The sequence below is a fragment of the Panthera leo genome, chromosome A3 (genome assembly GCF_018350215.1).
Source record: "Panthera leo isolate Ple1 chromosome A3, P.leo_Ple1_pat1.1, whole genome shotgun sequence".
Classification (NCBI taxonomy): Eukaryota; Metazoa; Chordata; class Mammalia; order Carnivora; family Felidae; genus Panthera; species Panthera leo.
The window spans coordinates 41,678,431-41,704,731 of NC_056681.1; the positions used below are offsets into that span (position 1 = coordinate 41,678,431).

Below are 26,301 nucleotides of genomic sequence, written 5' to 3' on the forward strand. Positions count from 1 at the left end.
GAAAATTAAGACCCAGCACAATTTAAACTTAAATCATTTGCATATGGATCCCACTGTCACATAGATTCAAATATGCTTCATCCTCCAAATTCAACAAACATTGTTTACTGTGTGTAAGGAACAAAATAAAACAAAACAAAACAAAAAACTCCATGGGGCGCCTGGGAGGCTCAGTTGATAAAGCGGCTGACTCTTGATTTCAGCTCAGGTTGTGATCTCACAGTTGATGGGTTCGAGCCCTGAGTCAGGCTCTGCACTGATGGCATGGAACCTGCTTGGGATTCTCGCTCTCCCTCCCTCTCTGCCCCTCCCCCATTCACTTGTTCTCTCTCTCTCAAAAATAAATAAACATTAAAAAAAAATTTTTTTAAGAAAAAAATCCGTACGATTAATGTCTGGGGTGGGGGTGGGGGTGGGGGGGATAAAAACACAAAAAAACAACTTTCATGGAACTTATATAAGTAGCTCACTTATCAAGGACAAGTCTCTCCAACTAAGCAGCCCGCTTCCTCCCCGACCTACACTTGTGCCAAGCCACAGTCAGACGTTCTGTGCAGGACAATAAAACACAAAAGCAAGTCAGACGCTGAGTAATCGAAGAATATGCTTTCAGTAAGGAGCAGACCCTAGTTTTTTAAAAAATGAGAAGAGTAGCCAAGGCTGGAGGGATGCAAACAGAGAGCCCCCTCGGGGCCGCAGGCCGAACTTCACTATTAGGCTCTGGACAGACCCCGCAGAGTAGCGCTCCCTTCTGCCACACCATCTGTCAGACACTTGAGAGCTCAATGTGCAGTCCAAACTGACTGTGCTTTATCTCGAAGCACAGAACTCAAGGAGTTATTTGGAAGTCAGATAACACCTTTGAGCATTTTTTTTTTCATCCGTTTATAAAACGCTGGAACAGAGAAACCAAAACGGGTACAGAGCAGACGCACCAAAGAGGTATGTGAAGGGGTCGGGTGAGGGGGAAGAAAGTGGGAATGGACAAAGCATTCAGGGACTCATTACTTGAAAAAATTCATCAACAATAAAACATACGGGATTTATAAAAAGCCACGCCAAAAGGCCCCCAGGAGGCGCATCAAGTAGCCACTTTATAAACCACTTCAAACAGTAAGCAGTCAGCACAATATGGAAGCTATGCAAAAAGGGAACGATACACCAAGGCCTCAGGAATGCATTGATCCCAAGGCTTGTAGATGCTGGATTTATCACAACAGTAAGTTCCAAGACCCAAGAGAGTTATCACGGTTTAGCACAAATTCAGCCAGGATGAAAAACACACCGGGGCAGTATTCGAAGAGACTAGAAAGATCAAAAAGAGAAGAGTCAACCCAGATTCTCAGGAGCTGGCATAGCAGGTCAAGAGACTGAGATGTGGGACTGACTCTGCTATCAGACCAGGTTGAACCATGGAACAGAAGCTGCTTCAGTGCTTACACCCCAGGGGCTTTAAAACAGAGAATTGGTTATTTGGCTGAAGGAGGAGCTGGGAAGCCACTGGGGATGGTAAGGCCACCCAGAAACTGACCCCAGCAGGAACCAGCATCACCCCTGGGCAGGAGGGACACAGGGGCAAGGCCAGGGCTGGGCCACATGAATGCTACAAGAAGCCTGAGGGGGAGACGTCTGCTTTCTCGCTCCAATCTCCAGGGGAGTCCCCCAGGAGCCTGAGAAAGGGTAGCCCCCCCATGACCCAAGACAGGGCCGGAGAAGTAGGGAAAGGGATCCGACGGCAAAAAAGCCCAAGACTGCTCCCCACCTTTCCTCAAACTGTATGGTGCAGACCTGCCACCCAGGCACCTTAGATTCTGACTTAGCTCATCTGCAGTGGAGCCTGAGGGCTAGCGATGCAGATGGTGCTGGTCCAGGAGCCCCAGTCTGGCGAATATCTAACTGATTCAAATGAAGGGCTGGACCATAATCCAAAGGAACACAGCCACATTCCTTCTAAGGATAAAAACACACCCTCATGTATAAGCTTTTCAAAGAAGAACGAGGAACATAAGGCACAGGTAGGAATAAGACCAGTGCCTGCACAACACTCCGTGTTACTTCTTCCCCCAGACCATCAGATTTGTATGCTTCAAGGTTATGGCTGAATTGGGTCCCCCTAAAATTCAGCTACTGAAGTCCTCATCCGCAGTACCTCAGAACGTAACTGTATTTGGAGACGGGGCCTTTATGTAATGACACTAAAATGAAGCAGTTAGGGTGTAATATGACTGACATCCTCGTAAAAAGAGAAGACTGGGACACACACAGTATGAGCAGCCGTACAGGCAGGCACACTGAGAAAAGACCACATGAGGACACACGCCAAGGAGAGAGGCCTCGGGAGGAACCAGCCCTGCCGTCACCTTCATCCTGGACTTGAGGCCTCCAGAGCTGTGAGCAGATAAAGTTCTGCTGTTTAAGCCCCCTGGTCTGTGATATGTCGTATGACAGCCTAGAGAGTTAATATAAAAGTCTTGGTTCGGGTTTTTGCTTCTTGATACTATAATGAGGTTAAGTTTTCGCTGCTTGCCTGCCCAGTGAGAGGCAGAGTTCCAGAAGCTGGCTTACAGAATAATTTTTACAGAATAATATTACAGAATAATAGGACAGTCCTAACCCAGACGCTGGTCCTATTTAGGGGGAGAAACCAAGGCCACCAACCTCAGATGATGATGGATGCTGTGACAGAGGCAAAGCCAAATGCTCTAAAGGCCCAAGGAGAACAAAATCATTCCAACTGGGAGGTGGGGTGGAAGTGTGAGCAGGGACAGAGCTTCCACAGGGATTCTGATGGGTCCAGAAAGTGGAAACATCTGGAATGCTGGAGCAACACAGGCAAAGGCCAAGAGTCACCAAGAGACCCGATGCGCAGGTGTGCGGGGACCAGCAAGACGTCTGGCAGGGCAGGTGCGATGGCGGGGGCCCAGGGGCAGGGAGAACTGTCAAAGTAAACAGAGAACTGAGGAGCTCACTGCCTCTGGGAGCCTGGACTCTAATTTGCAGAAAATGAAGATTAATGAAATAAGGAAGGCAGGTTAAGGGCAAGGGAGTGGATATACAGAGCCCATTGTGAAGGATAGTAAAACTCTCTTTACCTAACTGCCTAAGAACAGCCTCCTCAAGATTAACATACTTTCTACCTTCATTAGCCACTTCCAAAAGAACTCTTAGAACTTTATTATCTCTTCCCCTGTTAACCTGGATCTAGGGAACAGGTTGCCATCCACCATGATATCCAAGCTAGGAACCAGGGTATGTGATGGTTGTGGGTAAGTGTCACGACCCAGTGAGTCAGAAAGAGAACTGAAGCCTGAGATCCAAGTTCTGCAGATTGAAGCCTGAGGCTCCGTCACTGCCACCGCGGTGCCACCAGCCTGGCTGCAAACAGCCATCACCCTTTGTCAGAGCATGAATCTGGCCAGCAGCCTTCTGCTCTCCCTCCACCCCCACTCAGGAGGACCTTGGATCCCTCATCCAGAGCAAGGGAAGCCACAGGCCAAATGAAAAGAAAGGAACAAAGTTACTCCTTGGCTTGTGAGTATCCAGGATCCCAGCCTCTAGTGATTTCCAGGGAAATTAAGGAACTTCCAAGCATAATTCACATGAATCTGACTTTAAGAGACCTTTGCCTTGTACACTGACTGAGAGTCCCACCCCTGCAGGAGAGGGGGCTCTCATTTACTCCCAGAGCACCTCCACGTGGCATATGCCGATGAACTAATCTCGGGTCTCATCACTGACTGAGGAGATGCAAGCATACAGCACCGGCATCTCAACGCCGACAAAAACCAATGTGACGCCTGACGAGATGGGTTATGCCCCTCTCCCTAGTCCTCTCTTCAAGCAATAGCCATGTGGCTCCTCTGAAACGACTCGTCGATAAACTGGGACAAGAAAAAGAAACAAGGCAGACAGGCGTGGCACCAACAAACACTGAATCAGCCCTGGTCTCTCCCTTTATCCCCTGGATGTTATAACTCTCATCTGCCTGTTCCCCAAAGGACTCTCCTTGGATGTTCAGTATTGGGGTTTGGAAAGGATGATAACAGGGAAACTGGCAGAGTCAACAGTTGGGTCTTGACAATGAACATAATCCTGGGAACCTACTGGTTCACTGGGCCTGTCTCTACAAAATGTGCAAATTCAGTATAAGAGCAAGTTCCCACAGTTCAGCACAGGCATGTGCAGACTGAACTACTTATCTGAAAGCACGTTTGCATTTACACCCTGGCACCGCCTTATTGTGAGTAAAATATCCTTCTTTCCCCTTTGCTTTTTAGTTCAGTCAAGTGACTTGCTTTGGTCAATGTGATGCTAGCGAGCACGGCGCAAGCAGAAGCCTGAAACACACCTGCACGACTCGGCATGCCTGCCTATACCTTGGCCAAGACCATGAGAAGAGCACGCCCCAGAAAACCAGCCGGTCCAAGAGGATGAGGGACATGTGGGGCAGACCCAGAACCCACCCACAGCCTGGAGCCAAGCCCAGCCAACTCCCAGCCAACCCCCAGCCAACCTGCACACGCATGAGAGAAAACGTGGTTTTACGCCACTGGGTTGGGGTGGGTTCTCTGCAGCATTATTAGAGCAATAGCTGATAAAGAACGGTCCGACAACAGAAATAGGAGAAAGGATTACACAGATTACCGCACAGATACAAACTCATCAAATAACACTCATTTTCCTCATCAATTTCCAAAGAATGCTTTCAAAAACAGCGTTTGAGTACCTGTCTTCTTTCCTTCACCTCAGCCCTCAGGCACCGTCTTCCAATAAGAGAGGAAGACTGCCCTAAAACAGCAAATATAAGCAGAAAATGACTACAGATTTAAAACACAAATACCAGCAGAGAAATCTAAAATGGGCTTGCAAGAGCGAGAGACAGGAAAAATTTGAAATATCATTAGCCTTTCTCATAATCTTTGACACCTAGCACACAACACATTTCCATTCTTCTCATCTGAATAGTTATAAAAAAATAAAAATAAAGATTTATGAATAATAGAATTGGAATTGGAGGAGAACTTAGCCTCAGGGCCCAAAAATCACCTCCAATTCCAATTCTATTAGAGCTGATGCAGCTACAGGATGAAAACTACCCATGTCTTGGGGGTGCTTGCTCCACACCTGACTATGGTACTTGCAAATGCAAGTGAGGTCTTTTGCTTAGTTTCCTGAACAAAAATCTATTGACATGGGAAATGCTGAAGAAGTACTTCAAAATAATGACACTATCATCAGAATCAGGAGGCTCCCCTCCAGAAACCCTTACCTTCTGTAACGGGAAACATCATCTCTCAGACCATCACAACCCACCCCCACTGAGAAGCACAGCTCAACCTCCCACCTTGTGAGAAAGTCTTTTTAAGCCTCAAAGCAGGCCAAGCTGCCTAAATGGCACGTGGAGAACTTTACAGCGTATGCTGCTGACCTCTTTCAGAGCTGTCAGGCACAGAACTACATGGCTGACCCAGGCCTTCAAGAGTTTGCCCCCATGAAACGGTTAAGTGGGTGCCCCATTTTTCATATATAGGGTAGGGTTCTGCCAAGACATGCAGCTAAACCTGATCTCTCCAGCCTCACCTACGGTACAGGACATTTCATTCTTTCCAGAATACTTTGTCTGAATAGGCCTCAAAAACAAACCCAGGATTCAGTGGTCTCTGAATCCCCCTCCCTCACGTGTGAAGTCAGACACTATCAAAGCTTATATTCTGGTCCGAACCTCAAATGTCGTTGAGGTATTGACCCTTAATAGAAGACTCAGGTTTTCTGCCAACTCGGCAAAAGCCGGAAACATGAAGAAGCATGTATTTTGAAGCACAGAAAATGAAAATTGGAGGCCACTGGTGACATCCTTTCACAATTAGCATCGCCAAACATGCAGACCATCTCTGTCTAGCCCTTGAGACACACACAAAAAAACTCCAATAGGAAATTACTAGTTTCGTAATCTGAAATCTAGCCATGCTATGCACACACATTCTACAATACTGACACAAGACTTTTTTATCCCCCCCCTCCATTTAACCTATCACTTTTACATTGGGTTTAACAAAAGCAGGAAAGCAAAGTGGATGCCCTTGAATACTAAGTGGAGTTTAATATGTGCTGAATCAAAAATGGAAAAACTCCAGCAAGTAAAAACAAACACCTTACATATCAGCAACCCCTCTGCATGTGAAAATACACACCTTTAATGTCTCATAGCTCTATTTCCTATTTCCATTTCTTCAAAATTAAACCAGAACCCAAATCCCCCAAAAGTCATTGGTCTTACCTTAAGCAAAGCATGTAGTAGCCATATATGAGGTAGAAGGCAAAAAAAAAGTTTTATCTATTTAAGCCAAGATAGTAAGATTAAGGCACCATATTATAGTCCTTACTTTCAAAATATTTTGGGTTTCATTCCACTTATTTGTCCATTCCTTGGTCAATTCTTGAACCTAAAAGGAAAAGTACACATGTGTGATTGCTTCATTATCTATTATTGTGGTTTTCTTCTAGAAAGTTTCTAAACTCTTATAGCTTATGGAAGGATGTACGATATATATCTTTAATTACATAGTAATTCTGATCCCTGAAAGAACTATTACCAAATATAAATCAAATAAGCTGATCTCATTCTACAACCTACATTGTAGCAAAGGAAAGAACAGGAAAAAAAAATTGTCAAGTTGCCTAGAGTTTTACAACAGTCTTTTTCATGGTATACTTAAGTAAAAGCTGCTTCCTTGGATATTAACTAAAAATTACAAGTTCAAGAATGGGAATGTCCCATTAAGTGGGTTAATTTTTCCCGATTATACACTAGGTCCTAAAAAAATAGTGATTTGCTTTTCTTTCTAATTAGATGGGGTGATTAAATCACCTTGGATGCTGCAGTTTTCTTTAAGAGATAATCTGCTGCTTTAGCTAATTAATAGGACTTATAAATCTCATTCTATCTTAAAAAAGAAAAAAGGTAGCTCTTTAACTCTTTTAGTAAAAGCAAAAATCTTTTGATAAAAATCAGCTTCTTTCCAGTCTGCTGTAACCTAGGGGAGAAAATATCCCCCCAATTGTTGAACACAGCACAGTTGGAAACCGCTCCTCAAATCTAATAAAAATATTTTGCTAGTTCCATAAAACTTTGTAAATGGTCCTAGTAAGTAATTCATTAAGAAGCAAACAGTGATATTAGATTGAGAGGTAGGAAAAAAAAAAAAATGTGTCCTGTAAAAAGGAATATCCCTGAAGCTAAAACAGAGTGACTCCCCCCAGGGACGGGGTAGGATTGGACAGACAGATGACACTCGTCCTTTCAAAGCCTTCCTCCTTCCCTACTTTAGCAGTTCTGCCACTTCTCCACTCCCATCCCATCTGAACGTACCGCTCTTGCAGCTGAGACATTAGCTTATTTAACCAGGCCGAAGTACATGCCGGGAATACACCTGCTTGCACTCTCACTGCCAACAGCAAGACACCCCCCACACGCCACTGAGTATATAGCAACTGGAGGAGGTGCTCATGTCAGACACCTCCCCGACAGAAAGCCTTTGTTACTGACAAGTGGGGAAACTGAAGGGACGGCTTACCGGAGAGGAAAACCAAACCACACCTAACCCACCTATACTCAATTGTTCGGCAGTCGTTCATTTTACTCCATTTACCCCAAATAGGGTTGACTAAGTTAAAAGAATACCGCTTCATTTTCACTAGCTATTAAAATCAAAATCAATCATCTTCTTGGTTAAAACCAAATAAATGAAAGAAACAGGACCGACCCTCTCTAGTTTTGCTTTTTGTGTGTTTTTAACGGTTTGCAAAGACTGTCCTGAGCTGTCTGGAACTGCACATTCACTCCAGTCTTTCGTCTCATCCCTTGAGTGATGGCAACTTCAGGCTCTAATGATGGCAGTTAAAGCCACCTGGCTATCAGGGTGTGTTTTGGAAAAGCTTTCAGAGAGGCAATGTTCCGAGAGGGAATGTTCTGCCTTTTCTCCCTACAGAAGAAGGAAGGACTGGTATATTGAATTTACCAGTTTATAATCATCGGTTCACAGATTCTCACTGGCAATTTATCAGACAAACACGGCATTCAATAATAAATGCTTCTGCATTTCACCAACAGGTGTGTTCTTCCTGAAGAAATGACAAGCCAATCAATCCTTTTCCAATTCAATCAAATAATTCTAGCTTTAAACAAATTGTTAAGTATGCCTTGGGTTTATTTTACTATGGATTTTAAAGCAAATAATCTTCATTTACAAAATAGACCAATGTGTGATACCACCTCTAGCAAATGACCAGGTGATAAGATTTATAGCTAAACAGACAGCAAACGATTGTAAAAGGTCAGCAGAAAACTAGATTAAAACTTAGAAATTGTTATGAACGAGATACGTAGTCATTTCTGTCACAGCATGTGTAATGCATTCAAATTAAGATGTTTATTGCTTTCTATTAACTTGCTAGGTATTCCTGAAAACTATTATTAAGAAACAATATAAGACTATATCCATTTCAAAGCACTCAAAATTAGAATTTGAAGCACTAAAATACAAAATTTCATCAGAAAAATAGGGAGTAAGAAACTAATGTTTTTACTCATGCTATTATCAGCAAATTCATCAGCATAATTACCCAGGGAAGTGTCAACAAGTTCCTAACTACAAGCCAATTTATATTTTCAGTATTGTGTACTCTTCAAAGAGCTTTACCAATAGAATCCAATTTTCTTTCTCAATCTGCTGTAACCATTCAGCACAGTGAACAAAAATCCAACCCAAAAAATGTTCTCAGTGCCTGTTTTTCTTTCACAGAAGACTCTTTTTTTTAAAAACAAAAATAGTACAGAACCAGGTCAGCCATGAAACTGGCTTTCAGAAAGAGCCAGCATACCAGCACTCAACGTCAGCCCACGACATCTCCAGAGCCACTCTCTTTCTGGTCACTCACTGCCACTCCCCCTCCCTGCTTCAGCTGTCCCTAGCTTAAGGGAAACTAAGCATCCACGTGGAGTATTCAGAGATTCCCCCAGTGCTGCACTTCCCATTGGAAACAAAGTAAAAGGATGACAAAAAGACTAAACGGTGGTCATTCTTCAGCTACGGTTAAGCTGTGGGGACCACCGCTGTCTCATAAATGTTGAACATGGCCTCCCTCGACTTGGGGCTCCTGTGTGCTCTGAAGTACCGAGCAGCCTCCCGGCCTGCATGTGAATTTCAGTTGCAGTAACCATCATGTACCAGACAAATCCCATTTAATAAGTCACAGAGGACACGATGAGATACACCAAGAGTCAACCATCGTGCTTCTTTAAAAATGGGGTGAGGCAGAGGGAGGGTTCAGTGAAATGAAGAAGGAAAATGAGTTTAAACAGCAAGTATTAAAAACCGTGCACTTAAAATAACAGTGAAAAGATTTTTAAAGAATAACGAGTCAGGTATCACTTACTCTTGCTTCATTCTGCTGAAGTTTTTCCTCCATACTTAAGGCTGTGGGGGAGTCTAGGAGGGCAATCTACAATTTAAGCCATAAAAGAGAAAAGTAATTAGTAAACAGCAATAATCTACAGGAAGGATTTGTCCATGATTAATAAATTATCAAAAAGAGCCAAATAACTATTAAGCAAAGGTGAAAAGTACTGTCCCACAACCACCCCAAAAGTGTCAGTCATCACTGAGTCTTTAATCAATGGGGTACATATCTCGTAATATTCAAAACCATAGCATCCTAGCAAACCCACATTTGCAATACAAATCAGTAAAGCAAAGGAAAAAGACAAACATGTTACATACTGACATTTTACCAAAATCAAACACGGTCTAAATCCCTAAATCTGAAAGAATTCATCTGTTCTGAATACGCACAATGTACAAAATTCAAAAAGAAGCATAAGTCTTGCTCAATCACAGGCTTCTGAGAATTATACATGTTGATACATCCAAATGAAATTTAGTTTCACTGCTGGATTATACTCCATGTGTGGTATGGCTAGCCCTTTCTTTATGTGCGTTGCAAAGGTATAAAGATTGACACGCGAATGACAAACACCAAAATCTGGTTAGAACTGGGACAAGACACAGAAGGGGAAGCACAGGAAGCCAGGTGGGGCACAGAGGGGCTCTGACTGTATTCGGAACTCATAACCTGAGAGGTAGGGACATAGTGCTCCCTAGGATGTCATCAGAAATAAAAGAAAGGGGTCATATAAAAGGCACAGCATGTGGAGGGGGCGGGGGTGTGAGGACTTCGGGGTGGCTCAGTTGGTTAAACATCCCACTGTGGCTCAGGTCATGATCTCGCAGTTCGTGAGTTCGAGCCCCGCATCAGGCTCTGGGCTGACAGCCTGGAGCCTGGAGCCTGCTTCAGATTCTGTGTCTCCCTCTCTCTCTCTCTCTCTGCCCATCTCCCACTTGTGCTCTGGCTCTCTCTCAAAAATAAATAAACATTAAAAAAAAACTTTCAAAGATACAGCAGAGGGGATATAGTCAATGATATTTTAATAGCGTTGTGTGGTGACAGATGGTAGCTACACTTGTGAGCAGAACATCACAAGATGTTCAATCACTATGCTGTATACCTGAAACTGTGCATCAGCTATACTCAAGTAAAAAAATTTAAAAAACAAAAAACAGAGAGGGTCTTCCTCCCTCCCCATCCACAGGCAACCACTTTTTCCCAGTATGCTGTGTAAACCTGAAGTCATTCTGGTCATATGCACGCATATTTTTGTTGTTTTTTAAACAGCACAAACACTAGCAGAACACTATTCTGAATACTGCCATTTTCGCTCAACAATATATTCTGGAGAAAATTCAGTACAAATAAAACCACTTCGTTCTTTTTAACAATTCCAATTCACCATACAGTATTCCATATATGTATACATATATACATATATGTAGACAATATTTGAATATTCAAATCATATATCCATATGTATGAATATTCCATAATTTATGTCAGCACTTTCCTAGTAATGGAAATGCAGGGTTTTTTTCTAATCTTCTGTTTTACCAGCAATGCTGCAAACAGCAATCCTATACCACGGTCTACCATGTACATAGGTGTATCAATAAATTCCTCCAAAGGTATTTGTGAGTCATTTATATGTATGTTTTTTGTTTTAACTGCCAACTTCTCCTCCTCAGAGACTGTAGCATTTTTTTTCATTATTATTTACATTTCAATTTCTATTCAAATGAATGCAACAGCCATAAGTGGTCTTCATTGGCTCAGTTAAACTTTCAGGCTGACAAGATTACCACGGGCCACACTCCACATGGACAGGACAGCAAGGTCCTCATGAAGTCTCTGCAACAGTCCCCACAGCTGTCAGGAGCTACCATCTGTAGCCCTCTCGAAGGGCTGAGATTGAAACACGCACCTAGGGGGCTCACCTTGGCCTAGAAGCCCCACACCCCGCCAGAGGCAGCATCTCTTGTTCAGGCACACCCTCTAGGGTCCACAAGAGACATCCTCAGTTACAAGAGTCACTGCACTCAGGGAAACCCAAACCTATGGCTTTCCACCCACATTTATAGTTTATATATAGTCCGTCCTAATCCAGATGCAATTCTCCTATTAGGGGCCATTTTTATCATTGGAGATGTTGTCTGGTGATAAAGATGGCCTCCCACTTTTACCCAGATTACGGAGAATAAAGCCAACAAGATAAGCACTAGTAAAGGAAATTCATCCATAGTGGGAAAAAAGGAGTTTTGCTAACACATTACTACAGCACATTATTGCAGCACCTAGCATGCCGTCTTGCACACGGATGGTACTCGACAAATAGTTGCCAGTGAAGAAATGCAGGTGGCAGGCTTTATTATGCTGACAATTTTCACAGCAATTAGTGACCCCTTTATAACATGGCTAATTTCACCGACTCTGCTATAGGGATTTTTCATCTATACTCAAAGCTGAAACATTCCTACCACATCATCAACTCAGCAGATAATCACCGACTGAACACATGCGGGTGGGCGGGCTATCATGACCACTAGGCCTTTTGGTAAACCCACCTAAGTCCTCTTAAAGGAAATATCTGGTCAAACTAAACCATTTTCAATTAAATTACTGTTTGCAAGGTGTCCATTTAGAAGAAAGACGTTCGGGACTAAATAATACTCAGGTGAAGTTCATGTGTTAAACCAATGGTAACTCGGCATCACAACTGCAGCAGCATCAACTCCACCAACGACATGTATAAGCACCTGTCGCCTCCCACCCAGGCCAATATACTCTGCAATTAAGCATTTTGATCTTTGCCCATCTGATACGTTTTCTAAGAAATGTGAGGTATAATTTACATGCAGCAAAATACACAGCTTAATGACTATGTATCCATATCCGTATATTTTCATCTCACTGTTCTTAATATTTGCATTTACTGTATTTCAAGGGACATTGAATATTTTTTCATAGACTTAGAAACCATTTGAAACTTTTTCCTGTGAACTGTGCTCATATTCTTTATTCACTTTTCGGTCAGCTTGTGATCTTTTCCTTATTTTTTTTTTTAATAGAAGCACTTTTGGGGGCACCTGGATGGCTCAGTCGGTTGAGTGTCAGGTCATGATCTCGCAGTTTGTGGGTTCAAGCCCTGCATCGACTTTACCGCTATTAGCACAGAGCCCGCTTTGGATCCTCTGCCCCCTTCCTCTCTGCCTCTCCCCCACTCACTTGCTCTCTCAAAAATAAATAAAAGTATTAAAAAAAAAAAAAAAAAGAAGAAGCCCTTTTCACAATAAGGAAACTTGTGGCACAAGTTGGTGATCTATTTCTCCTGGTTTGTACTGATTAGAGCAAATTTTCATGGTGTTATGTAAATATGCTACGTCCTTCCTTACCTTGGTCTATGTGAGCTCTCATGAAATGAGACAGAGGATTACAGCTCCCTGTGGCAAATGTGTTTGGCTCTGTCTCCTGCTATTTCCTATAGTTTTTTGGGGTTTCTTCTTTATAAAAGTTGATATGTTTGATTTTAATTATGAATTACACTCTTTGCTATAATAAAGTGCTTTTTTGTTTGTTTTAGAGAAAGAGCACATGAATGAGGGGGAGGGGGAAGGGAAGGGGGAGGGAGAGGGAGAGAATCTCAAGCAGGCTCCACACTCAGCACAGAGCCCAAACCAGGGCTAGATCCTATGACCCTGAGATCATGACCTGAGTTGGACATTCAACCTACTGAGCCACCCAGGCGCCCCATAAAGTGCTTTTTTAAGGTATGCATAATATATATAAAATGTAAAAACAACATAATGCTGTTTTTGTACTTCTTCCTTTCCCCTCTGAATTACCTAGTAGGCCTGTGTTCATTCATACAAATATCATAACAGTTTCCGTCTGTGACCTTCCTGGAGATGTGTCTTAAAAGTTTGCACATGATGACATTTCTATTATCTAGCTACCGTTTAAAGTTTTTCTGTGACTCCAGCTATACAGATGAGAAATTCATCCTATTTCCATTTTAGTGTCCTCCTTTGCTTCCCGACTTTTCTGGCTTATTTCCTTTCTATATTGTTTAATTTTCTCATCTCCAGATATATCCAAGAGAAAAAGAGTTCACAGACGTTCTCTCTGTCAGCTTTAAAGTAGAATTCTGAAAACATGCTTTAAATATAACAAAAGAGAACACTTGAAAGGACAAGCGATCAAAATACTCAACTTCATTGATCATCTGAGAAGTGCAAACTAAATCCTTCTGTAACATAACAGTGCATCCGTCAGATGGTCACAATGAAAACTGGACAGAACCCAGTGTGGACAAGGGCCTGCAGCAGCGAGATCGGGCACTTTTGTGTGCTCATGGTAGATGTAAACCAGTACAGGCACTGTAAAAACTGTCTGGCTAAAACTGAGCATATGTACACCTTCTGACCCACCAACTCCACTCTTAAGTATAAACCTAACAGAAACGCGTCGGTACATTCGCTAAATGACATGCAGAAGAAAGTCAGCAACAGCACTTAATAGCCCCATAAAGGAAACTCCCCAAATGCCCATCAAAATTACACTGGATAAATGAGTTGGGACACACTTGTGTGATGGAATACAATATAGCAGTGAGAATGAATGGATCTACAACTATATGCAACACCATGGATCAATCTCACAAACACGACATTGAATGAAAGAAATGAGACCAAGAGTATATATTACATGATTCCATTTACATAAAGAACAAAAATAGGCAACACTAAAACCTAATCTATGCCCTCAGAAGTCAGGATAATAGTTACTCTTGACAGAAATGGCAGGCAGCACCTGGAAAAGGAATATCAAGGGGGTCTTCCAGGATGCTGGTAATTTATGTTCCTTGATAGGGACGCAGGTTAGATCGGTGGATCCGGCTTGCGAAAATTCAATAATCTGTACACTTACAATATGTAGTTTCCCTGCACATAAATAACTCTTAAATACAGAGTTCATATATATGTATATATACAAACAACTACACATATCTGTGTATTTCTCTGTAGTAGGAGAAACAAATACATATTATATTCTTGTGCTTCATTTACTTTGTACTTTTGAAATTCTGATGCATTTGACATTTTGCACTGGCAAATACAAAAACTTGTTAAAAGGAGTTGATTTTTATTTAGCTGCCCTTAGCCAAACAATGGGACTTTGATTTGAATAACCATCTCAATGAACCATGGCAGCATTTGGAATATTGTAGGAATAGAGCAATGTTACCAGAAAAAAATTATACAGAGATTTTTAATGGGTACTTAAGAACACCTGCTTATTTTACTGAGCATCACAAATTTAATTAATTTAGGATAAGCCTGTACTGTCCCACAACAATTTATAGTTTCATAGTGTGATAAATTGTTTTAAATTGGACTCCTGTTTTTATTATAACGTATGAAGTTAACCAAAGAATTTTATCTTCAGTGTGTTCTAAAATAGACTTAACTATCTCTTCCATCCTCACCCTCACCCACAAAAATACTCCTTCAATTACAGCAGCAGCCCTCGGTCACGAAAGAAGATAAAAGGCAACTGGCTCACACAATACGTCTCAAGACATCCCTCAGACAGAATATGGAAAACTTTTAATAAATTAAACTTTTCTGTCTGTATGATAAGGCTTCCTTCAAGGATTTCCTCAGGTTCATTTAAAAAGGCTCATCTTGGGGCACCTGGGTGGCTCAGTCGGTTGGGCGTCTGACTTTGGCTCAGGTCATGATCTCATGGTCCGTGAGTTCAAGCCCCGCGTCGGGCTCTGTGCTGACAGCTCGGAGCCTGGAGCCTGCTTCGGATTCTGTGTCTCCCTCTCTCTCTGACCCTCCCCCATTCATGCTCTGTCTCTCTCTGTCTCAAAAGTAAATAAACGTTAAAAAAAAAAAAAAAATTTTAAAAAGGCTCATCTTTCTTTTCCTTCATTGCCGCAACTTAGTAAATCATTAAGTACAAGTCGCACCAATAATCGTCCAAATACTTCCCTTCACATAGAATAGTGTGGGTGATCCTATCAAATCATCCTTAAGTGTTCACTTTAGATAAATAAAAATTTTATGACACTGAAAAAAAGATCCCATAGGGTGCCTGGGTGTCTCAGTTGGTTAAGTGTCTGACTTCAGCCTAGGTCATGATCTCGCCATTCCTGAGTTCGAGCCCCGCGTCAGGCTCTCTGCTGACAGCTCAGAGCCTGGAGCCCTGTTTCAGATTCTGTGTCTCCCTTTCTCTCTGCTCCTCCCCTACTCATACTCATTCTCATTCTCTCTCTCTCTCTCTCTCTCTCTCTCTCTCTCAAAAATTAAGAAACAAACAAACAACAACAAAAGAAAAGAAAAAAAGATCCCAATAGCATGGTATACAAATTAAAATGACTATCATGTCCTAAGTCAGGGGAGCCTGATAATATCATATACAGCTGGACTATTCATTCTGGCAACTTGCCTTCACACACAGGAAAGGTCCACATCAAAAAGTAAAATATATGTGGAATGTTTTGTTTTGTTTTGTTTTGTTTTGTTTTGTTTTGTTTTAGAGAGAGAACACACGCCAGTGGGGTAAGGGCAGAGGGAGAGGGAAAGAATCTTAAGCAGGTTCCACGCTCAGTGCAGAGCCTGATGTGGGGCTGGATCCCACAATCCTGGGATCATGACCTGAGCAGAAATCAAGAGTCGGTTGCTCAACCACCCGACTGAGCCACCCAGGTGCCCCTATATGGAGATATTTTTAAGTGCAATGAAGAATTCCTACTCAAATGCTGTCTGCCATCGGACGGGAATAAACTGTCAGGTACATTTCAGGATGCAGGAAACTCAGTGAGGTTTTCATTCTGCCAATAGTTTTATGGGTCAAACCACTTATGGTATGTCAAGGGCTTCAAGGGCCATACATTTCTAGATGAAAAGCTGCTCTAGAGAGGGCACTCTGCATCTAAAGAAAAGCATTTTTTTTTTTCAAATAATACCTTTAAGACATCCATGTATGGGTTAGGAAAATGGGAAGAAATGTATCTTTGTTTATTTCTAACTCAAATCTAAGTCCAATATTTTAAAAAGCTATCCCTGATTTTCTTTCAAGGGTGGACTTTCTTTACAACAGTATCTAAAACCCATCAGAACCTAAGTCACACTATTCATTAAAGAACGAACATAACTCTGTATGCACACTACACAGATAAGCAAGTTTACTGTGAAAAAACAAGGACAAAGGCCCTTCACTGGAATCCCAAAACATCCCGAGGTGAAGCCATTTGGACAGTCAAGCAAGGCCTCAAGGACATCATCTCAGCCAGTTACAGGTGTGTCACACATGTCACTGTATCACCATAACCACCTCTGTAATGGGCAACACAAAATAGATTCAGAAAGGTCTTCAAACAAGTCTTTCATTCTGTAAAAGTACACTTTCAAACCATAAAATGCATGGGTAGAATTTTAAATCTTACTCCAAGCACCTCAATTTCCTTCCACTAATGGAGATTATGTGGCTAATCCTATTGCATGCTAAATTTCCATCCATAATTGATAACTATTAGATACTTAATCATTTCAGGCTTCGTGGATGAAATCTTACACACAGAGCCCATAATGAATGCAAAGGCCAAGGTGAGGGTAATGTAAAGGAGACTGGCTAACTCATTCAAAGCTTTACCTAGCACTTATTTACTCAAATCAATACAACGAGTGCGATAATTGTCTCATTAAGATCTAGAAATAGATGTCATTACTCAAAGAAAATTATCCATAAATCTCAGAAAAACCCAACCTGATTCCCTTGAGCAAGCAGCGTTTTCAGTCTGGCTATTTCAGCACGCAGCTCACGGATGAGTTTGACGTTGGCGTCCTCATTAATAGTAGGCTTGTTGATGATGTTTTTGGCTCTATTTGCATAGCGAAGAGTACTTAGGGTTTCTCCATAATTGACATCAGCAGGTGAAATGGCTGTGAAGAATGAATTCAAAAAATAATTTATCCAGCACTCCGTGTTTCATTTAACACAAAGTTGGTTTGTAATTTAAAAGTCAGATTAACCCCGGGTCATTGGATAGACTAAATATTCATTGCCATGGTAATGAATATTAAAAATTATCTAAGATTTATAGGAAAGGTGCTCACTATACCAAATTAAATGTCATTTTGCTCCTCTTAAGTCTAGAATCAGCTAGCTATCTAACCAACTCTAAAATGAGATACGAGACTTTCCACCGTGCTTTAAGTAAGGAGTTTTCTCTGTTGAAAATATAGGAAGAAGATTTTAAGACTATTTGTACTTCTCAATACTACATAGAAATTAAAATACTTTTAAAAGTTCCGGCAAAGTCTACCACCTGCAAAAATCCATGGTATTATTACTTTTCAAAAGAGTCAGTAGATGAGTGAATTCTTCTCCTCTAAAGCTTTGGTTAACCACTCCCCTGAACCCCCACCACAGCCTTTAGGGTTCAGGTAACTAGATAGTTGTATCTGGGGTACATACCCTAGGTTAGATCCCTTTTCTCTACCATAATGCATGGCCTGGGGAATGGGGGAGACACAGAGACAAGAAGGGAAGAGGAGAAAAGGCAAAAGAAAGTGGGGTTAAAAGTTTTTGAGTTCTTCCAAGCAACTGTCTCCCCTTTGTACATCTTTTTCTGTTACACACTTCTTCCAGTGAGTGAAAATGCAGGAGCATTTGCACAACACATGGCAAGTTTATCTAACTAGGAAACAGGAAAGAGAGTTAATAATATGATAGTGTAGACAGGGATCACAGCGATTTTCTTCAAGATAGAAAAACTATTATCTTTTTTAAGATTAAAAAAAAAGGCACTATTTCCTAACGAGATGCTTTAAACTTACACATCTACAGTTAGTTCACATAAAACACTATATGCTGGGGACAAGAACTTGAAATTCTTACTGGCGATCATGATGGTTTTAGAGTTCCCGCCAAGGCTATCTTTCAACAGCCAAGTCAAAACAGAATCTCTGTAAGGCACGAAAACTTGTTTCTTCTTCACAAGAGGGTTTGCCGCGTCCTGAGATAAATCAGCTGCACGAAGGAAGAAGAAAAAGAAGAAGAAGAAAAAAAAAAAAAAAAAAGAGTAAAGTTTTTTCTCTAATTTGGCTTCAGAAAACCTTGAGGCTATCCTCTCAGACTATAACACAAACATTATACATAATTGCTTTGTGCTAATACAGTACCACGAAGAGTAAGAGGGGCAGGGGACAAGCAGAAACCCACCTAAGGCAGAAATGACATTTCCCAGAGTCACGAGGGATTTGTTAATATTCCCCCCTTCCTTCAGTCTGACCCCAGTGGCACCGGTGGCATCCGCTCGCTCACTTCCAGCAAGATCGACTAGGTGGATCTTACTCACGGTTTCACACGGCATTTCAGAATCAAATTTTGCCTGTAGCAAAATATAAAAGCAAAATTGAAGAGGTGTAAAGAGCCCTGATGTTGTCTGTGATACAAATTCTAATTATTTTCCACTTCTCACTGTGATCTCTCGGGGTAGGGTTTGGGGTTTTTTTGTTTTTTGTTTTTAATTTTGTTGTTTCGTTGGCCTTCTTACTGGTTATAGAAACTTCCAAATGAAACTGAATACACCAGAAGTCTACCATATGTAATTCTTAAACTTTCTGAAGATATCTGTTCCATTACTCAAATCACTCGGTCATTCTCAACAAAGGCTTACTAAGTCTGACTGTAGTAGAACAGGACACAAGTCACTGTGGGCACTCAACAAAGAAAGTAGAAGTAAATAAATAAGTAGTTTTGTTCTCATCTAGAGTCTTCAGCATTCCAAGCACAATGGCTCTCCAAAATACGATAAATGTAGACAGTTATTAAAAGACCATTTGACCATTATTCAATGTCAAAACTTGTTTCACAAATTATAAAACACTGAAAACCTTAAATAGTGTATTCCTTGCTTCTGAATTCTACCAAAATCTTACCTTCCCAACGACTTTTAACCTACATTTAACAGTCTGAGCCAAAATGCCAAAAAGAAATTACCATATTTTGATAGAAATGTAAGCCTCTTAGAAACCAGAGGTGGCCATATCCTAACTCACATTAACCAGAAAGAAGGAGAAAATCCAAAAAACTACAGTAAATCATAAGCAAAGATGTAACAAAAGGTAAAGATGTGGAGCATTTATTAGGAGTTGTTCTGACTGATTTTTGAGAATTTTTTTTATTTTCTTGGTTCTGGGATTCCCCTCCTGAATAAAATACTATTTTTTGTATCTGATATGTTCAATGGCTAACATAGGCCAGGACATCCCCAAACTCCTAACACACGCTTAAGTCCCGAGAGGACCCTACGTGTTTGCATTCATCTGTTCTACTGGCCTAGGTCTTAAACTATTTACCTTCAGTAATTCCACACACAGTCACAACACACCTCACCTCATAATCAGAATAGTTCTTACACTGGTACCTAAAAACGTTGGTTGCCTTTTAATATCATTCAAATAATCATAATCAACATTGTGGGGCGAGTGCCATGGAGCGATAATGTACCACAATGAGTTACTCACCTTGGCCTCCAGCTGGTCTGACTTGCAATCCATTATCTCCCACAGAGCTCACAACACTGAAAACTTTTGCTTAATTATGCAAAAAGCAAGTTTTTTCTGTCTAGAACAGGGCTGAGGCCTGCTAACTATTTCTTGAGGGTACACATCTGGACATTTCAAATGACGGTGCCTGTAACCACGGAGAAACTGCACACAACACATGTTCGTCTCTAATTAACAAGGAGATGACAGGCCTTCACCTTTGCCTGCTGCTGCTCCTGGTTCAACAATGATCGGTCCTCAGCTGGTGCTAATCACCAAGTAAAGACCTCGAGGATGGAGCCAGCCGGCCACCCAGCTGTCCTCACCTGAGTGAACTTGATGGTGAAGATGGCATGAGACCTGCTACTGACGTCGTTCATCCCAGTCGCTGCTGTGGTTCGGTTGATATTTCCTGCATCCATGAGTTCTTCCACATCACCGTAATTCTGTACTAAATGTTTGGATAAATCTGGGAAACAAGCAGAGGGCGGGGGGGCTGAAGAAATCTCCCTAATATATGATAAACAGAATAAGAAATTTACCCCTAGGAAATAACACACAACTGTACAAATTTGCTGACTTGTTTAAAGATCTTGCTTGTGCCTACAGTGTGGCAGTTTATAACACAGACTCGGGGATCAAGTCCTACTCTGCTGCTTACCAGTGGACTTACATGGTTATGCACAAGTCACTTAACCTCACTGAGCCCCAGTCACCTCTGATAACGTGTACCTATCACATAGGGTATTTATGATAAACGTTAGCTATTATCATCGACCTCATGAGCATTAGTTATAGCAAGGGAAACGTAAACACTAGCTTCGTGCAAAACCTGAGAGCATTTTTTTTAATCCTTTAAAAACCGTGTCATTCATTTTGTGGGAACATTCATATGTTTCGAAAATCAAAAGCTATGAAAGATATACTGTGTAAAGGGTTTCCCACCACCCATCCTAAACCCACTTCTCACTTCCCTGTGTCAGACAACCCAATGTAATTAGTTCCTTCATACTCTTCTAAAAATAACCCACAGATATTCAGGCAATTACATACATGGGTGTGTGTGTGTGTGTGTGTGTGTGTGTGTGTGTGTGTGTGTGTGTAATTCCATTTGTATCCTGCTTTTTTCTATGTAATAATATACTGAAGAATATTCTGTATCAGTTAAGGTGATTCTTCACTCATTTGTATGACTGCAAAGTGTTCAACTGTATGCATGCACCATAACCAATTTTAACCAGTCTCCTGTTGAAACTATAGATGTTGTTTACATTCTATTCGCAATTACAAGTCACGCCGACACAAATAATCTTGTACATAGGTCTTTTCAGATATGTGTGAATATTTCTGTACAAAAAAAATTCTTAAGAGGCAGAAGTTCTGGATCAAAGCACATTTGAAATTTTGGTGGATATTGCAAACACCGTCCTCCATAGAAGGCAATTTACACCCAGCAGCAGCAATGGATGAGACTGTCTATCGCCCAACACTGTCTTAGGCTTACTTACATCTGCCAGGGATAGGTAAGAAATGGTATCTTGAAGACTTTTTTATTTTGCTTTTCTCTGATTATGAGTGAGGCTAAGCATTCTTTCCTTCATTTAAAAATCATCCATATTCCCATTTCTGTGAAGTCTATTCACATCTTTTGTTCATTTGTCTACTTGGTTGTTGAGTCTGTTGTTATTGGGTTATGGAATCTCTTTATTATTGGGAAATTAGTCCTTTGTCTGGAACTTGGATGGAAAAGATTTTTCCTACTTTTCAAGTTGTCTTTTTACCTTGCTGACTGCATTTCTGCCAAATTTTTATTCTGTTCTGTTTGTTTGTTTTTTACCATTTCAAATTTAACACTTATTTTATGGTTTCTAGGTTTTAAGTAAATTTTTAAAAGACTTCCTTTCTGCAAATTTCTGAAAGAAAAAATTAACCCACAGTTTCTTGTAGCCATTTTATTGGCTATTGAAAGTAGTCACTTTCAATATTAAAATATTTTTTCCATTTGCCATTTATCCTGGTACAAAAGCTGAGTTCTGATGCCAATTTACTTTTTTTTCCTCCCAGACAGCTTAACCACCAATATTTGTCCAATGTTTGAACATCAGATTTATTAGAAACTAAATCCCCATAAGTATCTACATCATATTCTGGATGTTTTCCTCTGTCTGATTATTCTGTCTCCTCATAAGCCAGCTTTATAATATGTTTTAACATCTGATAAGACAATTAAAGGGAAGCATGAAGGCACAGTTAGCCTAAAAGCTATTAACAATAATAGCTATTCTACGCTCCACAAAACAAATACATAGTTATGCACCTTACTTTGGGCATAAAAGGCAAAATTTTCATTGGAAATTTAATAAAATGCAGATGGGGCCTGTTAATACACCTGATGTCACCAGGTGAAAAAGACAACCAAAACAGGAACACCTTTAAGCCCATGACCAGTTCTCAGCCTTGCCTCCAACGAGACGCAAATGCAGGACAACAGCCACAGGAAAGCACGTCGGTGATTCCTACAGGCCAGCCACAACTCAACGCCTATGCCAGGAAGTTGAGAGAAGCCAGCCTATTCATAAATAATTAGCAGGGGCCAGCCCTTCCCCCACCATTACTTGTGACGTTCCTCACAAGTGTCTGTGACGCAGCTAGTGTGTCACAACACAAATGCCAAGGACCGCAGCACAGGAAACTCTGTCAACGCTCTTCTCTCAAGGTGAGAGGTCTTATAATCTCCATACAGTCATAAGCCACCATTAAGGTCAGTAAAAATATACCGCTAAGACACAATGCCCCTTAAAGAGGCAGCCTATAGGGTTGGTTATCTTGCCTGAGAACAGGAAAACAAGTTTCCAGAGAGTTCTTATTCTGGAAGCCAGAGGAAATCTATTGGCAAGCCCACAAAATCAGTGAATGCTCAATGAAGTATAAATTCTTACTAGTGATAGCTGTAGTGATGGCACATGTCATCTTTGCTATAATAAAATGCCAAAGATAAATCTTTTGCATATCGCCATTATCTCACATTTCCCCCTGAAACCACTGTTCTTACGGAAATTCCCAAGAAGAACAGAGCTGTGAGATACTTGCTCTTACCCTCCACATAAGGTCCTTCTTTTGGATGCTCTCGGACTCTTAAATTGAAGGTTTTGGATGACTTCCGCCTAAGTAGATCTCGCACACGTTCATTATAAATTTCTAAGTAGCTAAAAATTTTAAATAGGATTGAATTCAGTGAAATAATTTCAGACAGTAATAACAACAAAACAACAACAATAACAGCTGCAACATACCTTTATAGACAGTAACCATATCTATCAGGTACCATGCTTAGCACTTTAAGTGGATTACTTCATTTAATCCCTACAACAGTCCACAAGTAGGTACTGCTATTATCCCCATTTTACAGGTTACATAGTGGAGGTGTAGAGTGTTTTAAACAACCATTCAAGGCTACACAGCCACTGAGAGGTTGGGCCAGCCAGAAAGACCTCTGATCGCCGTGTCTGTCCTCAAACCCAATGATGAGACTGGTTCCCCACAAAGGTTTTATTTCAAGGAGGAAAAAGACTCCTCATCCATCCAGATTTATTTTAAGATTAGGTATACAGTGATCCTACAAACACAAAGAATAACACAAACCTTATTTAGCTAAAAGAACAAGGCAAGTGAATGGGATACACACTTCTAAGTTGAAAGCTCGCTCTTTCAGATAAACATCCTTAAGTTAGAGTTTCTGACCTAGAGGGATTTTTTTTTTTTTTTTTTTTTTTTTTTTTTTTTTTTGCCAGCCTCCCAAATCCTAATCCAAATTGCACCCAAGAAAGTCACTGAAAACAGACGTGTTTTAAGCTTTACTTCCAGCTCCGATAGTACAGGAGGGGAAAAGGCAGCCTCTCCCTTCAGGAATCCGCAGGCCTTATCTTTTATCTACTTCTCGAGCCTAGAGAGAAGCTACAACCAAGCTCACATATTCAGTTACTCAGGCCACGGGCCCTACCTGACTTCAGTTCGAAAAGATGCTTCATCCCATCTGGTGGTTTCATTTATTTGACTGAAGAGCCCTTCACAAATCCGAGGTATTAAGCCAGAATCGCCCTGCAGTAAAAGAGGAATGTCACAGCTGTCACTTGAAATAAAAGCAACTGATGGCTGAATCTGCAATTTGCCAGAGTGGATTCAGACTCAAGGGGCCTGCATGTCAACCCCAGGCCTACCACTGCAGGCCCCTGACACACCATCTACCCCCTCGGGACTGCTTCCCATCCTCTGAAATGAAAGGATGAAGCTTTCTAGCTTCTACATGCTGGGTCTAGGGTAATGTACAGCTATCAGCTGTTAATCAGTTGAATCCTGGCTTGAAAACAGATCTATTCCTTAACTTTTAAACAAGATGGTCTACAGCTGTAGAATAAATGTGGAAAAGCTCATAAGGTCAAATGACCAAAGAAGGTGAAATATATGCTGGGCAGAAAAGAAAAATACCTATGAAATCTTCGTAAGCACTCAAAGTAGCTGATAAGTCTTAAAATTTAGGTGACAGGACCACATTAAAACATGTAGTGTATCCCTCCTTTGATGCACTAATCCCTACACTGGCCTTCCTAGACAGATTTTAATAACATCATATTACTTACACAATGCGGGCATCTTCAGGAATATTCATGTTTCAGCCAGCATTAACAAGCGACAAACCTCAGAATGATGCTAAAGATGAGGCCAAGTATTCTCGCCAGGAAACCAAAACTTCAGAGCTTCAGTGTTTCCCTCCAAAGACCCTCTCTACCTTCACCCAACATTCCCCCAACCCCAGCAAAAAAATAAAAGAATTAGTGGGGCACCTGCATGGCTCAGTCGGTTGATCATCCGACTTCAGCTCAGGTCATGATCTCACGGTTTGTGGGTTCGTGAGTTCGAGCCCCACATCAGGCTCTGTGCTGACTGCTCAGAGCCTGAGGCCTGCTTCGGATTCTGTATCTCCCTCTCTCTCTGCCCCTCCCCTGCCCATGCTCTGTCTCTCTCTCTCTCAAAAATAAATAAACATTAAAAAGAAAAATTTAAAAAAAAAAGAAAAGAATTATCTTTACAGCTTTAAGAGATTTTTTTCCCTTATACCATTAAGTTGGTACCAATTCTTATCAAGGAAAACTGGGCTTTTCACCATATTTTTTGTTCGTCCTTTAAAAAACAAAATAAAAAGGAAGACCCAAACAGTACTCAACCGAAAGGTCAGAGTAAAACAGGTGTAATTTAGGAGTACTTTATGAATGTTTAACTTAGGCAAAATAGCTACTAACAAATCAACATGTAAATTTCATTTTTTTTTACAGAAGGTTTTTTCTTTTCTTTTTCTTTTTTTTTTTTTTTTTTTTTTTTTTTTTTTTGTAAAGGCACAGTGGGAAACTCAGAAGGGAGAAGTAATGATAAAAGGAAATGTGAAACTCCTGACCCTAACTGTTTACTCTCCTATTTATTCTTCCGTTCTGTTCAGCATTGAGGATTCACAAGACAGCATCCATCTACTTCCGTAAAGGAAAAGGCTGAATTTAAGGAGCCAGGTCACAGGCACTCAAATACTTTCATCTGGAAAGACCCACCCTCCTTTAGGAATGCACTGCCACTACCTTCCATGAGCCACCAAACTTGCAGCACTAAAGACACCACGTGTCTGCCAGCAGGAAGCCCTGTGACCCCCTGCTCGCACCTCCACATCTAGAACTGGCCACAGGTCTGACAGGCAGTGAAGAGAGTTTTTACTGGGACATAAGTAGAACACACAAACACTACCTAGATCTGGAGAAAACACAGAACGAGATAAAGTTCCTGCAATAATGTATAGCTTTTACTTTTCCATATTTTGGGGTAAGTATAACTTTAATGTCTGTTAGTTTATACAGCATAACTACTAAACTCTACATACTCCGTAATTACATAGACTCCATACAAACTACATAATTCTCTTTTGATGTATATGCTGGAGTTATGTAGTACCTTCCCACCAGAGAGTTAGATTTTCTTTTTTTTTTTTTTACATTTTTCTTGGGGAAAATATGTTTTGAATAATTTTAAAAAGAACAGAGTTCAGTAATTTTATTCAAACTGTTGTGTTGGCAGAAAAGAAGAATAAATTACTTGTGGGCCCAGCATACTTTTTTGATAAGATTATAAAGCCTTTAAAAACGGAAAATGAACTGAGACTTGCATCCATTATTCATGCTTATAAACTTAAAACTATTTCTAATTTAAAATCTCTCAAAGGAAATTTAGTCCAACTTATTACTGAGTTTTATCTTAT

General features: G+C 40.9%; 1 protein-coding gene across 17 annotated transcripts in view; it reads right to left on the reverse strand.

Annotated features, from left to right (window-relative positions):
- Window positions 1-26,301, reverse strand: part of KIF16B (kinesin family member 16B) — a 288,972-nt gene that overhangs the window by 214,114 nt on the left and 48,557 nt on the right. For all 17 annotated transcript variants that reach the window (XR_006200570.1, XR_006200571.1, XM_042931660.1 and 14 more), the window contains 8 exons: window positions 24,007-24,104; window positions 23,103-23,212; window positions 20,333-20,475; window positions 18,679-18,847; window positions 18,355-18,486; window positions 17,221-17,396; window positions 9,436-9,501; window positions 6,384-6,443 (listed from right to left, as the gene is read on the reverse strand). Coding sequence is in view for 15 of the 17 variants with exons in the window: in XM_042931660.1 (XP_042787594.1) it covers window positions 6,384-6,443; window positions 9,436-9,501; window positions 17,221-17,396; window positions 18,355-18,486; window positions 18,679-18,847; window positions 20,333-20,475; window positions 23,103-23,212; window positions 24,007-24,104 (954 nt within the window). In the remaining 2 variants the exon portion in view is untranslated. The remainder of the gene's footprint in view (window positions 1-6,383; window positions 6,444-9,435; window positions 9,502-17,220; window positions 17,397-18,354; window positions 18,487-18,678; window positions 18,848-20,332; window positions 20,476-23,102; window positions 23,213-24,006; window positions 24,105-26,301) is intronic.